Source organism: Temnothorax longispinosus, unplaced genomic scaffold (assembly GCF_030848805.1).
Source record: "Temnothorax longispinosus isolate EJ_2023e unplaced genomic scaffold, Tlon_JGU_v1 HiC_scaffold_15, whole genome shotgun sequence".
Lineage (NCBI taxonomy): Eukaryota > Metazoa > Arthropoda > Insecta > Hymenoptera > Formicidae > Temnothorax > Temnothorax longispinosus.
In genome coordinates this window covers 130,096-154,649 of record NW_027269959.1, presented here as the reverse complement: position 1 = coordinate 154,649, position 24,554 = coordinate 130,096, and the positions used below count along the sequence as shown (strand labels likewise).

At 40.6% G+C, this 24,554-nt stretch overlaps 2 protein-coding genes and 1 pseudogene across 2 annotated transcripts; 2 read left to right on the top strand and 1 right to left on the bottom strand.

Moving 5' to 3' along the window:
* The first annotated feature begins 5,634 nt into the window (after nt 1–5,634).
* Nucleotides 5,635–7,333, top strand: LOC139823663 (putative nuclease HARBI1; annotated as a pseudogene).
* A 162-nt stretch (nt 7,334–7,495) lies between these two features.
* LOC139823662 (uncharacterized) lies at nt 7,496–9,165 on the bottom strand. The gene is made up of 5 exons (XM_071796180.1): nt 9,158–9,165; nt 8,890–9,053; nt 8,531–8,773; nt 8,034–8,409; nt 7,496–7,919 (listed from the first exon to the last, which is right to left on the bottom strand). Exons 1-5 carry the CDS (start codon nt 9,163–9,165, stop codon nt 7,496–7,498), a joined length of 1,215 nt encoding a protein of 404 aa, XP_071652281.1.
* A 10,317-nt stretch (nt 9,166–19,482) lies between these two features.
* On the top strand, nt 19,483–23,804 carry LOC139823661 (uncharacterized). Its single transcript, XM_071796179.1, has 3 exons — nt 19,483–20,473; nt 20,664–22,930; nt 23,013–23,804. The coding sequence occupies exons 1-3, from the start codon at nt 19,483–19,485 to the stop codon at nt 23,802–23,804; spliced, it is 4,050 nt and encodes a 1,349-aa protein (XP_071652280.1).
* The last annotated feature ends 750 nt before the right edge of the window (nt 23,805–24,554 follow it).

The following is a 24,554-nucleotide window of genomic DNA, read 5'->3' as shown; positions in this document are numbered from 1 at the left end:
TCAGTACACCTACGAAAAATGATAATAACTTTTATTTCTGCAATTGTTTATTTACGAAATATTTATAACAATAAAATAAAGTGTCTTATAAAAAATTATTTCATTGTAGAATTAAAACCGTGTAATTAAGGAGAGCTTAACAATACCAATATGTAAATTAAAAAAGTACTAATTTATTTAATTAATAATTTGTTATTAACAAATACATATATTAACAATAAAATTTTCCAATCCTATACTATACTTTAATGAAAGTCCTACAATATATTTCTTATACACTCCTATCAAATTCCCAACCATTCATGAGATATAAGAATAATAAAAATCTTATTATATATATATATATATATATGAACAATTTAATTTCATTGATTTCCTGTACTAATGAGAATGCTGACCATTTCTATCTGCACGATATATTATTAACCTGATATTAGAATCATTATTAACACCGCTAACATCACTTTTATTAATATCACTATTAACAAATATATATACTGTCACGACTTTTTACACTCTCGGACCGCTCCGGGACGTGTGCCGGATCAAAAGGACTTAGGAGAGCGGGATGGTTGGCCTCTCCAGTGATTTCCTCGCACCTCCAATACTCCACGAAATGTTCCAAATGTTGGGCGCCAGACGCGTACATTCGCGTCCACGAAATCGCGAAAACCTAAACGAGACGCCAAACGAAGTGTGGAGGTGCGTGGAATCGGCTAGTTTGACCTAATCACGGGCGGGGTTAATGAAGGGCAGCGCGATTTTCGGCGGGGTGACACGGTAATTTCATACTCAGTCAGATAACAAAGAAAATAACGTTTATTGAGTACTGGTTGTCGAGGAAATAAATTCAATAAACAAATCAAGAAATTGAGTCTCTAATAAACACGCTGAAGGCTCTATTCTCACACAATGAATAATTCGAGTCGAAAACCGTACGAAAACTCTGTCGCAATATCTTAACTTAACGCGAGATATTCGGCTCGGGCGCAACGGGGAGGCGCCGAGTCATTTAACCAAGCAAGTCGCGATATCGCTACTAATGTTGGGCGCCAGGTGTGGAGAAGGCCACACCACCTTTGACTCGAAGTACGCGTCGAATAACCACGGAACGCCAGGAAGAACTACGCGAGTAACATCTAAACGCACGAAGCGTGTGAACGCCGGTAATTTCTTAACGCGAATACAAGTCTAACATAATTAATCAGTCGGCGGGAACGACCTTCGACCGCGATTAACAATGCCATCGACATTCCAACGCAAAATTCGAGATTATCACGAGCAAGGACGCCATAGGACGTAACGCGATTACTACCGGACGCAAGTTTCTCAACGCGAGAGCACAATTATCACCCGTAATAACGAGATCCGAACACAAATCGATACGCTAACACCGACGCTCGAACAAAAAAATTTCCCGACGCGAAGAAACGGTAACGCAATTGACGAAATACCGGCCCGTATGCGGCCGTACACCAAGGTCGCGAGGACAACGCAATATACTCGCGATATCGAACTCATTAACGCCTATCACGATCTCCAGGGATTCGCCATAACGCTTGTACCACGGTTCCGCGGCCACGATACCATCCCGAGGCCCTTCGCTCTCGTTATCGATCGCGAAATTACACTCGATCTTAACATGCGTTATCCCGAGCGAGAGCGTGCACCGGAGGGCGGTGTCGTGGCTTTACATAACGCGATTTACGGGCAACCTCACCGGTGATATGCCTCCTCCTGGGCTCCTCGCCGTCACCTTCCTCCAACGATCCTCGATCCGCCAGACAATTATCGAAATACCCGACTCGGGGTGGCTATCGCGTATCTTACAAAACGTATCGTGCCGACGGACGACCAGAGAGTGAAACGCTAAACTCGCTCGATTGCGGAATCGATACGGTACCCCTTCCTGAGGGGCGCGCGAGCCAATCGGGCGCGAGCCTGCAAGCCCGCGGTGTCCCGGCGCAGTGCTGTCGATACGAGATCCTTCGGGGGCGGGCAACGGTCCCTCGGCGGCGTGCGACTTCTCAAATTTTTGTTCTTAGCGGCGGACGGAACTTCGCTCGTGCCGGTGTGCCTCCGGTTTGACCCTGGGGCGGTGGCCAGCCACCCCGTGGGTCGGTGTTTTGTGGAGATCATTTGCTGAAGCGGGGTGTTTACCCAGCGCTCGGGGCCCCGCTATCGGCGGCCTCGTCCGTCGCTGCCGCATGTGCCGCCCGCCTGCCGCGTTGCTCTCGCCAGCCCGCGATCTCTGCTGCTTCCGCGTTTGCCACCCCTCCTTGGTTATCGATCGTCCTTCATTTCCTTCGCCAAATACTTCCTCGAAGGTTTGCCGTGGTGTGGGTGAGGTGCCGCGCGTATTACATTGCAAAAGAAACAAAAAAAAAGTAATCAAAATGCGGAAACGCGATTAAATACGACCCCTGGAGATCTCGTCGTTGCCTCCCTGGTCCGTCCCTGGGCGCGAAATTCCGCGCCTTGTGACGGCGGCGGGGCGCCGCGACGGTGCGGCGAGCCGCAACGTCACAATACTTACCAAAATTAATATAAATATCGAATGTCAAGCGCCGAAGCGTTACTCACGAACCTGAGAAAGATAAAATTGTATTATGCGTAGCATAAGGAACACGAATCCGAGCGAGATGCGAATATTGTACGATCTGAAAGAGAAAAAGAGAGAGTCAGATATACTATATTAACTATTAGACGAAGAGAGTAATATCTTTTATACTTTAGACATGCTAATAATGACTTTAATTGTACTATTAAATTATTCTACTGTATGTAAAGTATGTCTGAAGAAACTTAAATAATATTCAACATATATTTGTACATTTCAAAATTAAAATATTGAAGATTTCTTATTTTCCTTTTTGATAAAAGTCATATTGAAATTTCATAATGAAAGTAGGTATCGCTCTCAATACAAATCGCTGTTAGATTAAAGAATAAAATAGAATTCAGATGAGTCACCTGTATGACTCATTCGAGTGAATCTAGTCTTCGCATAGACCATATATGGACATGTCGAAGCAGAACGCCACGCATGACCATATAAGGTAATGAATTTCAAGATACCACCCTATGACTCATTGCTGGCAAGCGAGCCACACCCCTAGAAGTAGACTCACATCCGCTAGACAACGCCTTATGACTCATTGTAACGAGGTGCGGTCACCTCCCACTACCGTTTCCAAAATTGTATAAAAACAGAATCTTTCACCCTCTCGACGGAGAGTGTGGAACGAGCCAGGAAAGGTCACATATCTTATACTTGTTCCATCCTCCCACATAAGCCACTTGTATCGTAAAAGTTCTACAATAAATATCATACTCTTTTATATCAAAAGAAAGATAAAGATTATTGAATTACCTACCTTCGACGGATCCAAGGAGCCATCAAGGAGCCATAATCTACATCGCCGACCAACAGCTAATTATCCTGGGGTTTTACCTCCTCAACTGCAAGAAGAACCCATAAAAATTGATTTCGACGGAGACGTTCTGCCGGATCGAGCCACCTCGCATCACCCAGGACGTCACACCGTTGCTCTTCCAGTTGTTTGACAGTAGGAAGAACAGTTTTAGACATGCCTTTATAAACTTTCGTGAGGACTTGCTGCGTATTTTGCAGAACTGCTCCCGTAATTCTAGCATTGTACGAACCTCGTTTGCCAAAATGAATGCGTTTTCCATCAATTTCTTTGCAGATTATCGAATTAAACAATTCTGCAGGATTATTGGTTAAATTTAAGAGCAAGTTGTCAGAATAAGCACTGAGATAAATAAGAGCACTTTCTATTCTTTTATATAGACCATGCAGTTTCAAACGTGGTACGTAATTTTTATTTTCGTCAATTTCGCACTTTTGACCGCGTTCTTCACATCGTTTATGATCAACAAATATGTGACTAGGAATATTTAATATGTCTTTCCGTAGTTCTGTAGCCTTACAATGATGAAGTTGGTCTTGTTTTTGTCGTTCAGAAGCTAGTCGCAACACTTCTCTCCGTATTTTTAAAACGCTATTGTCTACAACTTTTCGTATTTTAATAAAACCACGCATTCTTTTTGACTGAGTCGTTTCAGCAACGGCTTTAGTTTTTTACAAAGGTTACGCAGTAAATGATTGGTGCATTCTATTTTTTTTCACCGTTATCATCTGTTCCTGGTACGGTTTATTATTGATGATGGAGTGATACGATGGAGTGATGATGGAGTGATACGATGGAGATATACGTTACTATCTCCATTGGCGATAACCGTTTTGTAAATAAGTCCGTGCATCGGAAGGCTAAAGTTTGAAACCTTCTGCAATAGCATCACTCTCCATGCTTGTAGAGGCTGCGTTGCGATCGAAATTTTTATAACATTTGTGCGTTTTCGCAGCGAAACCCTTTCGTTCAGCCATGTCACATATCGCGCAATATTTATTGCGGATGCCAACGAAGAGAACTTTTCTTGTGCGACAACCAATTATTGCACCTACACCGGAAAGTGAGTCGTAGGCTTTACCGTACGATCTCTTCATCCAGCCATCCGCAACGACAGTTATATATGGAATACCATTCACAGTTTCATTTCTGTCTAAGGCGAGTTGTTTTTCTTCTTTGCCTGCCTTTATCATATTTTCCATGGCTGTTTTTCCGAAATCTTCGACTAGATTTTCGCAATATTTTATATACGTAACCTCAGACATACTAGGAATATTCATAGATGCACATTGCTCATTCAACTGGGCATAACCATTTCCAGTTGTGATAGATGCAGCTACAGCAGCTGTATTAATATCCAATATGTCTGGTTCTGTAGGTTCGGACCAGATGTTGTCTTTATAATTGCACATTTGGCATTTGAAACACAACTGCATCAATAACCCTTTGCGACGAGCGTTTATAAGTTTCCAATCTTTAAATTGGCACTCTATTCCTCGCGCATGATTATCGAATGTTCTGTAGATTTCATTCAATATAAATGAAATGTCGACAATGGGTGCGTTCAGCCGATACTCCGCTAGCCTAGCGCACGTAAGCAGCGAGCGCTTTGCTATCATTTGCTACGGAAAAATTTGGCTGGACAGAAGCGCTAGTAGTTAGCGGTCGCCATCTTTTTGTAAGTCGAACATAACCGTGAATTATTTCGTTGTGCGACGACGACGACGACGATCTTGTACTCACAAACAATACGCGTAACGAGCTCGAGAGCGACGACAAGAGCCTGCAGAAATATTGATAGAGAGCGAGCTGGCGCTAAGAATCTGCTCGAGCAGCACCGACGACGAAGCCGTCGAGGAAACCGAGAACGTCGTCACCCAACCGAAAACGATCAAGAGGATCGTCCTGGACCCCCGGCAGGATCCCGTCGACGTTAACGCGAAATTCACAGCGGCCAAGAGCGAACATTATAGCGATCTCCTAGACGTACCGAGCTCCCAATCATTCCATAACCAGTATGGAAAATATTGATAATTTGGTTTTATATGAATTATTGGATGATGATGATGATGATGATGATGAGGTCGAAGATTTACTCCCTGTTATAAATGACCAAAGTAAGGAAGTAAATAATAATGAGCTTTGTAGTATGTATATGATCAATTAGTCATGTATGTATAAATTTTTATTTGTCAGGACGTATAAATATCGTCGATATTTTGGCGATTGGTGTAGAAGATGCACCAATACTACATGACTTAATACACGGAGATAGACAGAACGGAGAAATTTTAAATTTGCATTACTATGAGCATGTAGTACCACGTTACAATGATAATTAATTTCGCTCGCATTTTAGAATGAGCCGAGCATCATATGAGGTAAGATATTTTTTAATAACAATAAACTTAACACTATGAAATAATAGTTGCTTTCCATTTACACCAAAACTCAGATAATTCTCACTTGTGACGTCATAACTCAGTTGAATGCACGTTCTTTTTGCATGCTGGCAAGTGAGATTCAACTGAGTTTTTATCCACAATCGAGACCGTGTGCTTTAATGAACCTAACAGACTCACATTAAAAGTGAATCTGTATTGTTATGCGATAGTTTTGTCATCAAAATAAGCAGGTAAGTGCAAAATGACATATCTTACCTGAGTATAAAATACTCACATAACTGAGTGACTCAGATCACTTGAGTGTAAATGAAAAGCAACTAATGTATATATTAACCATAACACGTGTTTTTAAATATTTTTTTTGTTACAAGAAATTGGAAAATTTAATATATCGACAAATTGGGCAAGATGAAAACAACGTTCCGTTACGGAAAAAAATTCTGTTAACTATATGGATTATTGCCACTCCTGAGAGCTTTAGATTCGTTGCCGACAGATTTGGGCTCCAAAAAAGTAACGCCCATGTAGTATTTAAAGAAGTAATTTGTGCATTAAAAGATATGATGCCACAATTTGTAATATGGCCAAATGCCGAAGAGTGTGAAAATAATGAAAGGGTAATTCGTAGAATCTTTTTATTTTATACCATATATCAGCAATGTTGTGAATTCTGTTTTGTTTGTTCCAGATTTTCCGTATGCGATCGCGAGGATTTCCGGGTGTTGTGGGGGCCATTGACGGATGTCACATTCCCATCAAACAACCGCCCGGAAATGCAAACGATTATTATAATCGTAAAGGATTCCATTCAATTAATTTTCAAGGTTCGTTGACTATCAATTTCAATTCTCATAATAATATTTAATTACATATTATTTAATACTTACATATTATTAGGTATTAAATCGTCGTGTGCGATTAAATTGTCAAGATATGATAGAAATGCATAATATGTTGTTTTTGTTTTGAGAATCGAACAATTACATTCATAGGTTATTATATGTTATTGCAGGCATATGCGATCATACGGGCAAGTTTATAGATTGCCTAATTGGTCGGCCAGGACGAGCACATGATGCAGCTGTATTTCGCAGTAGCTCCATTTTTAACAGACTGATGAATCAAGAAAATCCAATTCTACCACCACGAAAGCACATTCTAGGCGATTCAGCGTATCCATTGCTTTAAAATCTGATGACACCTTTTCGAGACAACGGACATCTCACGCCAGAACAGTTTAGATATAACATCAAACTTTCGTCTATACGGTCGATTATTGAGCGTGCATTTGGATTATTGAAGTGCAAATGGCGGAGATTGAAATATATCGATGTTTATAGTGTAAGAATGGCAAATTACATCATTGCAGCGGCCTGCATTCTCCACAATTTTCTTTTAATGCACGATGAAATGAATATAAGGGAGAACTACTTGTTGAATGAGAACATTAATGATGAAAATGGTGAAGACTACAATAATGATATGTGTCGATGAAAATGAAGCAGTTGAATGCGCGGATGAAAAGGGAACAAATAATGAATAACTTGTAAACTGAGTATTTTTGTTTATATATTGTAATAAATTTTTCATTTTTGTTATAAAATTAAATCATTTTTTATTTATTAAGATACCTATATATAAAGACTCAATTTTTTTTTAATTAGGAAGACCTGTATTGCGTGGTGTTATTTTCTCAATTAAATTTTCCAAAAGTTGATTTCGTCTTTCCAATATTTGATTTTTACGTTGCAACTCGCGTTGCAATATTTCATTTTTTTGTGTAAATGCTGTAGCAATTGTATTTTCAATGCTTCGAAGTACATCTATTTTGCTTTTCTCCTGTTGCAATGTTTTGTTTCTTTGTGAGTATAATTGTTTTGCATGGGTGGATTTTCTAGTTTTATATTCTTTCGACGGGGTAGACAATGTTGGAGATTGTGCAGTCTCTGATGATGTTGACTCTCCATTCGGACTACAACTACGATCGCCAACATCCGGGTGGCGTGAATTGGAGGGCGTATCAGTACTAACTTCTGCATCACGTGAAGTGGAGGGCGTATCAGCAATAACTTCTGCATCACTGTCCGAAAACGCGTCAGAAGACGAGGAAAAAGACGGAATATGTGACAAAAAATGCGCGAAATCACAATTATCATAAAAATTTTGAATAACTGATATTAATGTCGGTGATAACCTGTTTGCTGATGAAATCCTGCTCTGCGATAAGTTGATTGGTCCATCATCCATTGACGCAATACCGGTGTCAAAATTAACAGATTTATCATTTTCCAAAATATCCTCCATCTGCTGGTAATACTCCCATGACTGTCGCCCTCGTCCGGTTTTTTTGTTATTATCTTTTATATGTTTATATCTGGTTTTCAAATTGCGAAATTTATGGTTAATCATTTGTGCAGTAACCTGCGAAATCCCTATGTCATCAAATTCTTTTTTTATTTCTCTCCAAAGCGTAATTTTTTTTATTGTTGGACTTCTAAATTTCGCCAGCCGTTTGGAATATTTGGATAGAAGGAATAAAATGGATTTATGATCCCATTGAAATTTAAAATCTGAAATAAAGAATAAAGAATATATAAAAAATTGATTATTGTATGAAACAAATGTGCGTATTGTTTTTTTTTAAACTTAACTTAATCTCTAACACATTAATTTAGGAAATTCATAATGTACCGTTTTCATCATTGTTAGGTATTTCGTTGAGGTCCTCTTGTGCTTCCATTGTGTGATCCGGGTTGATTTGGCTACAGTCAGATTCACCCATGTTATCTTGTACAGCGTTATCCGGGTTGTGTGATCCGGGTGCTACCATTGTGTAATCCGGGTTGATTTGGTTACAGTCAGATTCACCCACGTTATCTTGTACAGCGTTCTTTTCAGTAATTTTTTGGAAAAATTCGGCGAAGAAGTTTACATCTGCAATAAAATAGTTCATTTCATGACAATTCATATATTACTTGCTTGCACTTGTACTACTACGAGAAACCTATAATTTCTATGTTTAATATATTGTGTAAGTAAATTCCACTAACCTGCCTGTAGTTTAGAGTGAGTTTCACTACTGTCCGTCACTTCATATAACTCGCCCTGATAATTATATGTTGTTTTTAACATGGTTCCATCTTGTGTCACATCAGTTAGTGTCTCCAACTCAGTCAATTGTTGTTCATCCGGTGGTACGTATTCAACAGGTATGCTGGAGATAAATAGAAGTACATAATATACGTATGTGTGTGTGTGTGTATTAGCGGCGAATATCATAGACATAACTCACAAATTAACAGACGTAATTATACTTACTAGTCCATTTTTTTTATTTATTTATTATGGAATGATTGGGAGCTCGGTACGTCTAGGAGATCGCTATAATGTTCGCTCTCGGCCGCTGTGAATTGCGCGTTAACGTCGACGGGATCCTGCCGGCGGTCCAGGACAATCCTCTTGATCGTCTTCGGTTGGGTGACGACGTTCTCGGTTTCCTCTACGGCTTCGTCGTCGGTGCTGCTCGAGCAGATCCTCAGCGCCAGCTCGCTCTCTATCAATATTCCTGCAGGCTCTTGTCGTCGCTCTCGTGCTCGTTACGCGTATTGTTTGTGAGTACAAAATCGTCGTCGTCGTCGCACAACGAGATATTCGCGGTTATGTTCGACTTACAAAAAAATGGCGACCGCTACCAACCGCTAAGAGCCGTCCAGCCGATACTTTGATAGCGCTAAACGGCGTTGCAAATCAAAACCGCTACCAAACGAGCGACTGCTCACGATTGCTAGGCTAGCGGAGTATCGGCTGAACGCACTCAATGCTACGGCCTTCAAGCATGCACTCTTAGATATGATTTGTATCTAGAAGGCCCGTATTATCGATGACAAGGTCATCATCATCATCATCGCACTTTTCGACATTTAAATTGCACATACCTTTATTTTCTTGCGACGGACACTGCGTTACTTCGGTATTGCAGTTTGAATCCATCATATCGGGCAATGTTACCGTTGATTCTCGGAAATTGATGGATTCGTTGTCCATACTTGCCGCAGATTCTCGGAAATTGATGGGTTCGTTGTCCATACTTGCCGCACATTTTCAGAAATTGATGGATTCGTTGTCCATACTTGCCGCAATTTCTGCGTCATTTTCTTGACGCCTCTTCAGAGCCTGTCGCCTGTAAAGAATAATAAATATTAATATATGAATATTAATATATAAAACAACACTTGACAGAAAATTGATGTAGTCGAAAATAATGTTGAGTCGATATGAAATAAGTTTAAAAAAATAGTGTAAATATGACAGCAATCCTTTGTTTATTTTTATTTTATAAAACTAAGTATATAAGAATAGACGCTTCAGCTTTTATATTACTGCAAGTAACTAGCCTGTGTCAAAATAGATGCCTTTGACATTTATATTGTTATTATTAAAGGCCAGTATAATCACAACATATGCTTTTGTCATTTTTTAAACCAGTGCTGTCAGAATAGACGCATCAGCTTTCTGTATTAAAATATTATTATTAATATTTTCCATAAATTTTTATCGTAAATGCCAGTACCGTCAGAACAGACGCTTCTGATTGTTATTAAAATCAATACCGTTGGAACAGACGCTTATGACACTGTATGTGTTGGGAAACCAAAGGTAATGCGCAGGAAAATAAAGAGATTAGTACGCGTGCTTAGATGAACGATATAGGTTTTATTGATACAGCCGACAGCACGTGCATTCCCGTGGTATATCGGTATCGAACTGTCCGTCTTCACACGTTGGCGTCCGAGCGCAGATCCTACGCGCACATTACGCCGGCACTACTTCTTTCGCGATTACATTTCGCAAGTGCGAGATGTCGCCTCCAGTCGCATAAGCACGGCAATTATATGAACGCGCACCAATATCATTGTGTCTCCAACAGTATGTACTACCATTACATTACTAATGACTATACTACTAAGTATTATTACACGCTACGAACATGCATAATTTTTAGTTCAATGTTAAAATAGACAAAGGATTGCGTATTTATCTTTTACACAGATACTACTTATATTTTAGATTCTAAAAAAACTTTAAAAAAATAAAAATTATTAACATTTTGCAATATTTTACACTATGTCAAAGAACAAAATTTGTGTGTGTGTGTGTGTGTGTGTGTGTGTGTGTGTGTGTGTGTGCGTGCGTGCATGCGTGCGTGCGTGCATGCGTGCGTATGTGTGTGTGCGTGCGTGCGCATATATGCTAATTTGCACATGATGTTTACAAAAATATTCGTGAAAAAGAATATTATAGTAAAAAAGTTGACCTAACCTTTATATAAAGTTTTATATAACAAAAGTTCAAAATGTAAGAAAACCGGTCTGCCTGTCCGTCAGTCAGTCAGTCTGTCTGTCTGATTAAATTTTTCTATTCGTAAATATCAAGAGATACGGTAGAGCCTCGCGACAAGTATACGCGTAGCGAGACCGCACCGTGACTTTTTTACGTGAACGCACGAGTTGCGAGTACCCAAGATTTTGAGATCTCAATAACGAGTGAATAGATCAAATTCTAAGTAGGCTTGAGGGATTTGTATAATAAATATTCATCAAAGTGTTATCATAAATGCATAATGTATACTAACCTCCGTAACGCTCCTTTCTTCCGGGACAGTCTGTGGCAATACGAAGGCTTCTTCTTCTCCAAACGTTTCACACCTATATTTACTAAGTTAGTCTTCAATACTCACTTTACTTTTCCTCGTTTCGATTAAATTCCTGCAAAATACCAAAAAATCGGTGCTGCAATTCTTTGCAGCTTAGTGGCCATAATTGGGTTACAAATTTCGGGTACAAAACCCATTTTGCAGGAATATAATGAAAACAAAACGAAAGGAAGTTTGATAACCGCTATTCTATGTGCACAACAACTATTTTAGAAATATTGAAGATTCAAACTTATAAGGAACAAAGAATCAGACAGAGAGGGAGGAGATAGAAAAAGAGAGAGAGGGAGGGAGGGAGGGAGAGGGAGAGAGAGAGAGAGAGAGGGAAAAAAGTAGAAAAAATGAAAATTTGTATGTACAGGGGAAACTTGTTATTAACAAAAAGATACGCACGCGTGCAGATAGATGGGGCACAACCAAGCCGGCGGAACGAGGAAGAAATTCCACGTGACCAGACCGCTCGGGACACTCGCCCTAAGAAGGTGTTTCTCTTAATTAATTACTTGGAGCCGCCCGTTTAAAATCGTTCACGATTCGCGTCCCGGTCAAATTCGCCGTATCTTCAATCCGCTTCAGTCTGAGTGAAGCAAACGAGAAAAGTCCAGCAAACCGTGGTTGCGAATCATCATCGTATTTCGTTTTTGATAAAATTAACTTGGATATTAAGTTCGCCTAGCGACAAAATTTTTTTTTTATTTTTCGATCGTCTCCTTGATAGTTAAAAAAATTATTGAAAAATAATTTGTTTAATAAATAGTACGAAATAATTTTTTTTTATGTTGTAAATAATTTCATCATAAAATATAATCCTTTTGTGACAACTTTTATTTAAAAAATTTTTGTTTTGCATTTAAAGGAAAAAAGTTATGCAATTATTAATTAAAAAGTCAGTAAATTTTCCATTATTCATAAATTGAAAAAATTTGCAATTAAAAAAAATATATTTGACACCATATTTTATCTCGTCAGAAACTACCGATATGCAAAATTTGATTCATTTCTGAGAGGTGACTGATCCGGTTCACGCGGAATGGCCCATATATGACACATACTACGGCCGTGTTCCGATATATACTGCCCGTACTAAAAATCTATTCAAAATCTAAAAGTAAAAAGATTCACATTACGTACTCTGTCAGGAATAATTAGTGGAATCGACGTCGATGCGTCGATGAATGGTTGCTTTCAAATACTGGTTGATATTTTTATCTTTTTGTCTTTATCATAATTATGTTATGTTCATTGAATAATTGCAAACTGTTGTACAACATTTCTATTCGTTTTTTTGGTTTATTCTACATCAATACACAGTATATACATACACTAAGCTTTCTGACTTTGCGTCAATTCGATATAGAGTAAAGACCATGATTTAGAAATAGATAACAGCTTTACCAATAAAATATTAAAAATTATTTATATACAGGGTGTCCCATTATAAATTTGACAGCGCTATATTTTGCGAACGGATGATTTCATTGAAAAACGTTTCAAGTAAAACTTACTCTGTTTTGAGGGGGAACATCTTACGATGAACGTTTTTCTTAGGTGAAGGTGTTCCTGAGATTTTAAGGTGACCTTTGTTTATTTTAATGGAATCATACAATTTTCTTTATATAATATAATTTCTCTACTTATTTGGCATATAAAAGTATAAAAGTAAAGCTATCAAAAAATCAATAGTTTACGGGATATTTGATGTTATATATATTGATACTTTTATATGTAGCATAGTGAGACAAATCAATTAATGTGAGAAAAACATAGTTACTTCCCAAAAAAAGTATGTAATTGCACATTATAAATTGCATTATTTTTTTTAAAAGCAACTATGCGTTGTCTTTAAATCAACTTACTCGTTCCACTATTTTACGCATAAAAGTAGGTACAGTTATCAAAAAAAGAATAGTTTACAAGATATTTTATATTTCATGTCAAAATATATGCCAGAATAAAATATAACATCTCGCAAAATATTGATTTTTTGATAACTGCTAGCTTACCTACTTTATGTGCCAAATAACTACAGGAATTATGTTATATAAAAAAGATCAAAAGTAAATGTAAGTATTACATTTATATTATATATTTATAATATATGTATAATTAATACATATATTATAAATGCAGGGTTGGGAAGTAACGCGTTACTTGTAACGTCGTGACCATTACCGTTATGGAAAAACGTCATGTCATTACCAAATTGTTACTATAAAAAAATAACGGTAATGGTAACGGCGTTACAAGTAACGCATTACTTACAATTAGTACTGTTTCATGAACGGATATACTACCGTGAAGCGAGCGCTTCGAAATATAATATAGAGGCACGTGGCTCACGAATGTGTATCCTTGTAAAGAACGGTGCTGATTGGATAAACTGTATTTATTTATAATTTATTAGAAATTTAGTAATTTTTTTTTATTTTAGCCAAAAGTGAGGGAGGTGTGGCGAGCAAGCTGCCGCCACCGACCCCATCGACGACGACAGCAACGGCGGTAATGCCGCCGCCGCCTCCGCCTCCGCCATCGACGACGACAGCAAAGGCGATAATTCCGCCTCCGCCATCGACACCGATTCCACCCACGACGACAATAGCAACGGGGATGACGCCGCCGTCTCTGGCACCGATGCCACCGACGATGACGACAGCAACGGGGATGACGCCGCCGTCTCTGGCACCAATGCCACCGACAATGACGACAGCGACGATAGCGACGGAAGTTATACCGCCGCCGCCACCGACACCGTCATCGCTACCACAAAGCGAGGAGAGAAAGAGAGAGAGAGAGAGAGAGAGAGAGAGAGAGAGAGAGAGAGAGCGCAATGCATAAGGTAAGTAGAGTAAGGGCCGCTACAGCAATGTAGCGAGCGTGTATGCGTGCGTGCGTGCGTGCGTGTGTGTGTGTAGGTGCGCGCTCGTCCCTTTCGCTCATCCGTTCGTTCGCTCACTCACACGCGCGCGCACACACACACACACACACACACACACACACACACACACACACACACGCGCGCGCGCGCGCGCGCGCGTATATTTTATTATTTTATATATACATATACATATATATATAAACAGCACGGACGGACAGACAAACGGACGGACGAGCGAAGGGACGGATGAATTAACGGACAGACGAAAAGACGAGCAAAGAAAATTTCTACATTTATTTATTTATCCGTTCGTTTCTTTGCTCGCCTTTCGTCTGTCCGTTATTCATCCGTCCCTTCGCTCGTTCGTCCGTCTGTCTGTCCGTCCGTGCTGTTTATATATATATATACATATATATATAATTCTGATGTGTCTTGTCATAGATGTCGTCGTTTTCAATAAATTTTGAAAGCGACTAATGGAATATGATTTTTTCCTTGAGATAAAAGTTGTAGATCCCATCGAAAAGTTTTCAAAAGACTGTAATAAAGCTCTTTTTCGGAATTTCTGGAGATATTTTAAATTTTGTTATATTTTTAATCTATAATATGAAATATCTTGTGAAGTATTCACTTTTCTATGATTTTACCTTCATTCTTTTATACGTAGAATAATGAAAGAAAGCGAATAATAATATTAATTTTTACATTTGCAATTTTGCAAAATTGAATGCGTCTATGAAATCCAATCAAATTTTTTAAAAAAATATATATATATATATTTTTTTACAACAATAATTTTTTTCATAATTCTACGTATAAAAATATGAAGGTAAAATCATAGAAAAGTGAATACTTCACGAGATATTTTCTATTTTATATTAAAAATATTATATCATAAGTTAAAATATCTACAGAAATACCGAAAGAAAGCTTTATTAAAGTCTTTTCAAAACGTCTCGACGAGATGTACAACTTGTATCTCAAGGAAAAAATCAAGTTTCATTAGTCGCTTTCAAAATTTCTTGAAAACAAAATCTATGATATTAGTCTAAGATCCCGACTAAAATCGGGCTTTCACTGACTAAAACCTCCCGGGCGTCTCTCTCTGCGCGTTTTATCACGGAACCTACTGGATTTGTTTGTTTATTCATTATGTTTGATAAAAAATACCTTTTATTAGGAAAACAGATGGGTGAAGGTCGATTTTAGTCGGGATCTTGTACTATATGACTCACATCCGAATTATGTGTCCCTGTTATAGACATACAACATTTGTCTGGAACATTTTTCTGTATCTTCCATATTTTTCAAGATATTTGCCTGCGTCGATTAAAATTATTCACCCTATATATATATATATATATATATATATATAAAGATCCCTTATATATATATATATATATATATATATATACATATATAATATAATTATTATATATTTATATATATAATTAGCGTACATGCATACCATCTCCTTTGAGGGCTTGAGGCATCAAATTAATGTAGTAAATTAATTAGACATAGGTCCATTAGGAATTCATTACGGATTACTCTGTGGGGTCATTGGGGCGTACGCCTCCACGTTCAGGGGTGAATTCACGTTGAAGTTACCCTACAAGTTGTCGTTCTTCTCGACCCTGCTGCGTCATATACTTTTTACAATAGAGAAAACTCTCGTCTTTAACAATTCAACCGCATTGTACTGCACCATTCTCTACGTTGAAAACTGTCGTGAACCGTGTTTGTAAGCTAAGTGTTAAGTTGCTTCTGTTAACATCTTATTTAAAATTATTTATCTATGTATATATATATATATATATATATATATATCTATGTATATACATATATATATATATACATAGATATATCTAGAGAGCGTATATATGTATGTATAATATATGTGAGAGCAATTGATGCTCATATGAGCCGCACGCATGCGGCACTCACGTGTGTGCAAATTTTGAAATAAAAATGTTTATAAATAAATATATATTTGGTCTTCTTTAATTTAACGTTTTTATAACACTGTAATAGTACATATATTATATTTATATTAAAAAGTAGGGTACAAGGTGAGAGCAATTGATGCTCATATGACCCGCATGCATGCGGCACTCACGCGTGCGAGTCATATGAGCATCATTTGAGGACGCATCTGTCTAACACCATGAGTGCACGCCGTGCAAATTATCCGCACGACGTGCACGCGTCGTGAGCTCACTTTGCGGGCATTTTGTTATCTGGGATACTGACAATGGTAATGAATATATTTTAACGATTCAGGATCAATTAACGAAATATTCAGTTGCCGTACCTCTTGTGCAAGCGAACTCAGAGGAAATCGCAAAAGCATTCACGCGTAGATTTATTTGTCAATTTGGAAGTCCTAAAGCAATTTTGACGGATCAAGGTTCAAATTTTACTAGTTCAATAATGAAGAAATTTGCACAATATTTTAAAATAAAACAATATTGCACATCTGCTTTCCATCCTCAATCCAATGGCTCGTTAAAAAGAAGCCACCATGTATTAACCGAATATTTAAAGCATTATATATCTGATGAACACGATTGGGATAATTGGCTCGAGCATGCTATGTTTTCATATAATACTAGCGTACATGAGGGAACAAAATTTACACCGTATGAATTAGTATTCGGCAAAGCCGCACGATTGCCATCTGAAATAAAGACAGAAAATCCTGTAGAAACGTATGACGATTATGTGAGCGAACTTATTGATAAATTAACTGATCTAAGGAAACTAGCCGTGTCAAATTTAGGGTTAGCCAAAACACGTTATAAACACTATTATGATAAGAAATTAAAAACACAAACGTATAAAGTAGGAGATTTTATATATTTACTAAAACCTAAAAAGAAAAACAAGTTCGATGACGAATATACAAGACCGTATGAAATTGTGGAAATCTTAGAAAATAATAATATTAAAATATTAATTCCGCCAAATAAAATTAAAATCGTACATGTAGACCGAACTAAACCTGCTCGGATTGCAGATCAGGGATGAAGGAAAAAGAATACACAATTACTGGTTTAAAAGATAATCCTGGAATATTTTTCGAGGCCGTTGGAGAAATGCGTACGTCCGAGAATTCTTGGAAGATGATAAATCTACATCGACTTGCGCGATATTAAAAATGCAACGGCCAAACTCGAACGGCAAATAGACTCAATACTACAACAATGTGGTGATCACAACTCACATTGTGAAATACGACCACGATTGACTTCATTAATTGCTAAATTAAATAAGATAAAGCAATATCAAGATCATATACGCGAACTCATAGGAGAATCCCGCACAAAACGAGCTCCCTTGGAATTTATTGGACAACTTAGCAAGATATTATTCGGAACCTTAACCATCGAAGACGAATATGCCATGCGTAATGCAATAATGCATGTAGAAAATAAAACTAACGATCTCGCTCTGCTACTCGTGAATCAAACTGTAGCAACGCGAGCGCGTTTCGGGGAACTGTACAACGCCACATGGGAGATAAGAAAGCAGCTTAGCGCAATAGAAATTAAAGCGATGTTAAATCAAAGGCATCGATATTTTTGGGAAGTTATGACAAAACTCGATACAGAAATACTGCAGCATGAAATAGATTTGAATATTCTGATCGATGGAATATTATTTGGAAAGCAGGGATTCATCCACCCCCGTTTAATTTTACCACAACAATTAATAGAAAATTGTAAGTTAATAAAAAAACAAAATCCCCATACAGAATTTCCGGTGAGTACTGACGAAATCGGAATGGATCAACTTATAAAAATATCCAACTTACGAATTGCCTATTCCGGAAATCGATTGATTTATATTCTGCATATTCCATTATTAATTCCTGGAATATATAAAATGTATAGAGCCGTACCATTACCTGCTAAACAAGCTTTCTGTTGCGTATTTATTAAAAGGGAGGGCATTACTTTTCGCGACACCTTTAAGTTCGTTCTTTTTAGTGAGCACTGCGGTTGCCACCAGCGCGCGGCGCACGTGTCGCGACGACTCGGCCCTTCGGGTCTTTTCGGGTTTGCTCGTCTCCCTTCGCTGTTGAGAGACCGTTTCCTTCCGGCAGATCGTGGTCGGACTTGACCATAAGCAGGCGTGTTACGAGCGTACTATTCGACTATAATTATTGTGTCATCCGCGCGCTGCGACTCAGTTGTGAATAGCGCGGGCATTTGCGCAATACAGTTTGTGAACAATCTCCGTGAAATATATAGAATTCAAACTAAGAGAGGCACTATTCCTTCTCGACCCCGCCAACCACGAGAATCCCACCGAAGGTTACCGCGGGGACGCACGACACCCAGGCTCGAGCGTATTAACACAACATTTGGTCCTTCGAGCCGGATGGTCCGCTCGACTCACCCGGAGATTTTGAGCACCTGCACAACGTCAATCGCGTGAAGCAGCAGGCGCCTTCCACGATCTCTCGATCCTTCCAGAAGGATCGCAAGCGCATCGCAACTGCCGAAACGCATCATCGACAGTCTGCGACAATCGGAATTTTCTACGGCCTGCGAGACTGACAAGTGTCCGCGGGGGGAGACATATCTCGGCAGCAGTGGCCGAGAAATTTGGCAACCATCTACGAGGAAGTTTTGGCGGGCAACCCAGTGTCGCGCCTATCGCCATCTTGTCAGGCAACATTCCGCGGCCATCTTGTCAGGCGGCGTTCCACGGCCCGTATCCAGAGTGGCGACCCAGTGTCGCGCCTATCGCCATCTTGTCAGGTAGCATTCCGCGGCCATCTTCTCAGGCGGCGTTCCACGGCCCGTATCCAGAGTTCCGCGGCCAACGTCCATCGTCCAGCGCCATTGTCTACATCCGTCAACAGCAAGGCTGATTTCCGTCGCACATCATCAGCCGCCCTTCATCCGGCGTCGTCCAACGAATCGGATACGCCACGAAGCACGCTACGAACCACGTCGCGATCCAGACTACTTGCGCGCGTTACCGACAGGTAAGGGTTATTGTTTGAGTGTTATCGATCAGACTCGTTAATTAACCCGCGTGAAAATGGCAAGTGAACAAAACGTGACGGCTCTCCGAAAACGTCGCGCCACAATTAAAGCCTCGTGCACACGTACCGCCACATACGTTCACGCAGTAACTTCCGTCACACCTTCCGTGAGGGCTCAACTTACAGAGCGAAAAGCGAAATTGGAAGATTATTGGAGGGAATACGACGCGGTACAATCTGAGCTAGAATCTTTAGACGAAGGCGAGGCCAACGATCGAGCATGTTTTGAGGATAGTTACTACACGCTGTGCGGCAAAATAATAGAGATACTTAGTCCCTCGGAGTCTCCCACGCCAAGCCTCACTTCACCGTCGCCATTGGCTTCCGGTTTGTCTAACGCTTCCGATTCTAGAGCCAACATTCGATTACCAAAGCTAGATTTACCCAAGTTTACGGGCAAATATGAGGAGTGGTTTCCCTTTTTTGACGGTTTTCATTCCATTATTCACACCAACGCTTCTATCAGCAACGTTGAAAAATTGCAATACCTGCGTGGATGCCTTTCGGGCGAGGCGAGCGATGTTATAAGTTCTCTCAAAATATCAGAACTAAACTATGACGTAGCGTGGCGGTTGTTAAAGGATCGATACGACAACAAGCGAGTTATCATCCAAACGCATGTAAAAGCGATTATAGAACTTCCTCCAATGTCGAAGGAAATTGCAAGTGAGCTGCGCTCAATTTCAGACGGCGCAACTAAGCACATTCACGCCCTTCAGGCATTGAAACGCCCCATCACTCATTGGGACGATCTATTAACATGTATACTGAGTTCAAAACTGGACGCAGTCACATCCCGGGAGTGGCAAACGTCTTTGACAGGTACGGATCCTCCCACATTGAAACAATTACTCGAGTTCATATCTCATAAATGTCAGGTCCTAGAGGCGACGGGCAAATCATCTATCGGAACCAATTCCAAGGCCAACCTTAAGCATCAATCTTCCTGTCACGCGGCCGTCAAGTACAAATGCAGCTATTGCAACGGTGAGCATTCTATCTATCGCTGCAAGAATTTTTTAGCTCTCCCGATTCCCCGTAGGATCGCCGAAGTACGCAAACGAAAGCTTTGCGGCAATTGCTTAAGATCTACATCGCATGCGGCTAATCAATGTGCGTCAGGCACTTGCAAAACGTGTGCTGCCAAACATAATTCTCTTCTTCACCTTTCGAGCAGCTCGGAACCCCGTGATTCAAGTTCCAGTAAAGAAAAATGAAGTTGACGAATCAAAAACTTCTTCCGTGACAGTCACGCACGCGTCGAATCTTTCAAACGACAATCACATTATGCTATCTACGGCCGTCGCAAGCGTCAATAACAGTCAAGGCTTACCAGTAGAGTGCCGCGTTTTATTAGACTGCGGCTCGCAAGCTAATTTTATTTCTAGAAAATTGTTAAACATCCTAGGTTTAAAGCCTCAAGATCAAAGCGTATCCATTTCCGGAGTTAACGGATCAGTTACCAATTCGTCTCAAGTCGTAAATTTGAGAATTCATTCGCTGATTAATTCATATTACGCCGACATTAGTTGCATCGTGACAGATCAAGTTACAAGTAAACTACCCGCGTACAACTTAAAGCGCGATAACTTCGACATTCCGCGAAATCTCAAGCTAGCCGATCCCAACTTCCATAAAGCCGCAGATATCGACATCTTGCTCGGTGCCGAGTTCTTTTGGGAGTTAATGTGTGTCGGTCAGATCAAGGCTTCACACAAACATCCCACGTTACAGAAAACGCGATTGGGCTGGATTCTGGCGGGTCGCTTAAATAACTCGTCGGCTTCAACTAAACGTGTCCAGGCGCTACACGCGATCGTGTCCAACGCGGAGTTACATGAGCAATTAGGCCACTTTTGGCAACAAGAAGAAGTCACAAACAAGTCAGTCTCTCTCACTGCCGAGGAATCTTATTGCGAACAACAATTTCTGAAAACCGTGTCCCGAACGCCACAAGGCCAATTCGTGGTACAGCTCCCGCTCAGGGAAAATATGGTTAATAGACTAGGGGATTCCAGGGAGGTCGCTTTGAAGCGATTGTTAAATCTCGAGAAACGCCTCAGTCGCGATCCACTTTTGAGGGAGCGATACGAACACTTCTTACGCGAATACGAGTCCTTGAATCACATGATGGAAATAGACGTTCCACCAAGTGAGGATTCAACTCCCTTTTACCTGCCCCATCATGGCGTATATAAAAATTCTGACAATTCGGCCAAACTCCGAGTTGTCTTTGACGCGTCCTGTAAGAGCAGTTCGGGTTTATCACTTAACGACGTCTTAATTGTGGGGCCGGTCGTTCAACAGGACTTAGCTTCAATTTTAATGCGTTTCCGCACGTTTGCTTACGTTTTCACTGCCGACATAGTGAAAATGTACAGGCAAATATTAGTAGCACCGTCACAGACACATCTCCAAAGAATTTTATGGAGAGATAATGCGGACTCAAGCGTGAAAACATACGAGTTAATAACCGTCACTTACGGCACTTCTTCGGCCTCTTATTTGGCTACCAGATGCCTAAAACATTTGGCCGAACTATTCAGAACAGACTTCCCGGTGGGATCCAAGCATGTTGAACGTGATTTTTACGTCGACGACATTCTTACCGGGGCGGATACGATAGAAGATGCGAAGCGAATCCGGGACGAAGTCGTGCAACTCTTACGCTTGGGGGCCTTTCAGCTTAGCAAGTGGGCCTCAAATTGTCCATTATTGTTAGAAAACGTGGATAACCCGCATCTCAACACGGTCGCTATAACTAACAGCACCGATTCGCGAATCTTAGGGATCCAGTGGGATCAGGCACGAGACGTCCTACAATTCTCATACAAAACCCAAGATTATTCAAGCATAGTAAACAAACGCGGTATACTCTCCGAAGTAGCCAAATTGTTCGACCCACTCGGCCTTCTCGGCCCGATGATCACTAGTGCTAAACTAATCCTTCAAGAGCTTTGGCAAGCAGGTGTCGAATGGGACGAGACAGTTCCTCAGCATCTCCACTCTCGCTGGATGGCCTTCAAACAGGGCCTATCCAAGTTAAGTCAAATACAAATCCACAGACGCGTTAAATTTGCAACAGACCCCCAGTCGGTTCAAATACACGGGTTTTGCGACGCAAGTCAGCGGGCCTACGGCGCCTGCTTTTACGTTCGCACCGGCGAAGGCGCAGGGAATTACCGTATCGAACTACTATGCTCCAAATCTCGAGTAGCTCCGTTAAAGACGATTACGCTACTCAAACTAGAATTGTGCGCGGCGGTACTTCTAGCGCAACTCTTAAAAAAGATTTCCGAATCTTTCGAGTTATCAAGCAGTCGAATATTCTTGTGGTCCGACTCCACAATCGCCCTAAACTGGATAGCATCACCTTCACTGCCCAGTGGTCGCGTTACAATCTCCAAACCGTTTTCACACTGCGGCGTCGATTACGCCGGTCCGGTAAACCTGAAAGAGGGCAAGCGCCGTAATGCCCGCATTTGTAAGGCTTATAATCTCAATATTCGTCTGCTTCGCCACGAAGGCAGTCCACATAGAGCTAGTAAGCGACCTCACCTCGGATGCCTTTTTAGCCACGTTGCGAAGATTTATATCGCGAAGAGGGAGGCCAGTCAATATTTACTCCGATAACGGAACGACCTTTGTTGGTGCAAATAAGCAAATAAAGGAACTCTATGATTTTGTCGCCAGCGAGCAAGTTCAGACGAACGTTAAGGATTTCCTTCGCGACCAAGAAACGTCATGGTCATTCATACCGCCCAACGCGCCTCACTTCGGGGGTTTGTGGGAGGCAGCCGTAAAATCTGCTAAGTATCACTTGTCTCGTATCGTTGGCCAGGCTCATTTAACATTTGAGGAAATGACGACCGTGCTTTGCGAAATAGAGGCAATTCTGAACTCGCGGCCTCTCACTCAATTAAGTAATGATCCGAATGATCTGACCCCCCTCACACCGGGTCACTTTCTGGTCGGTACTCCGCTCAACAGTATCCCTTCTCCCGATGTAAGCGAGAATAGATTAACACGTTGGCAATTAGTTCAGCAGCTCCAACAGCATTTCTGGAGAAGGTGGAGCACGGAATACTTGAGCTCCCTTCAGGAACGTTCTAAATGGAAGAAAAACCTGAGAGCAGCATTGGAACCAGGACGACTCGTGCTGATTAAGCAACAGGGCTTAGCGCCCTTGCAATGGTTATTGGGTCGAATCCAAGAAGTTCGTCCCGACTCCGACGGTATATCCCGCTCTGCTGTGGTTGCCAAGGGAATGTTCATACGGCCCATAACCAAGTTGGCGATACTACCGATCGATCAGTGAAGCACATTTTTTTTTGTATATCATTTAATTCGTATCTTGTTCCTTAGGTTAAGCACTTAGGTTAAGATTTGTACTCCGTTCAATCCAGTAACATATTGTCAATTGCGTACCAAATTTACATGCTTGCTCTATTCCTTACGATCCTAGATGTGGGATCATTTACCTTCAAATCCGTTCGAGATACTTCGCGTCTCTTTTATGTTGTACCGATTTCTTTCAAGCATTACTGTTAGTCTCTAGCTTAGTCTTAATTTAGTTTATGTTCGCGTTTAATTGTTTCCGGCTAGTCACTAGTCTCGCATAATTCATTTTCTGGTCCTAGGTTATCAATCGCGTTACCTTGATTAACGCTCATCGCTTCCTTGTAATTGCCCGTTTGTCAAGATAGCGTCCGTAGCAATTATCGCCTGAAGGGCTTGATTTGTATTTTGAAAACAGAGTCTTTCAAGGCGGGCGGCATATGTTGCGTATTTATTAAAAGGGAGGGCATTACTTTTCGCGACACCTTTAAGTTCGTTCTTTTTAGTGAGCACTGCGGTTGCCACCAGCGCGCGGCGCACGTGTCGCGACGACTCGGCCCTTCGGGTCTTTTCGGGTTTGCTCATCTCCCTTCGCTGTAGAGAGACCGTTTTCTTCCGGCAGATCGTGGTCGGACTTGACCATAAGCAGGCGTGTTACGAGCGTACTATTCGACTATAATTATTGTGTCATCCGCGCGCTGCGACTCAGTTGTCAATAGCGCGGGCATTT

What these genes read in the sequence shown, in the direction of transcription:
- LOC139823662 (XM_071796180.1), bottom strand. An exon ending in TCACTCTAAACTACAGGCAG is followed by an intron (nt 8,774 to 8,889) that starts GTTAGTGGAATT and finishes ATTTTATTGCAG; the next exon opens with ATGTAAACTTCTTCGCCGAA. An exon ending in ACCTAACAATGATGAAAACG is followed by an intron (nt 8,410 to 8,530) that starts GTACATTATGAA and finishes TCTTTATTTCAG; the next exon opens with ATTTTAAATTTCAATGGGAT.
- LOC139823661 (XM_071796179.1), top strand. Translation starts at nt 19,483, where the DNA reads ATGGCAAGTGAACAAAACGTGACGGCTCTCCGAAAACGTCGCGCCACA. An exon ending in CAAATGCAGCTATTGCAACG is followed by an intron (nt 20,474 to 20,663) that starts GTGAGCATTCTA and finishes CCTTTCGAGCAG; the next exon opens with CTCGGAACCCCGTGATTCAA. An exon ending in GCGTCGATTACGCCGGTCCG is followed by an intron (nt 22,931 to 23,012) that starts GTAAACCTGAAA and finishes TTCGCCACGAAG; the next exon opens with GCAGTCCACATAGAGCTAGT.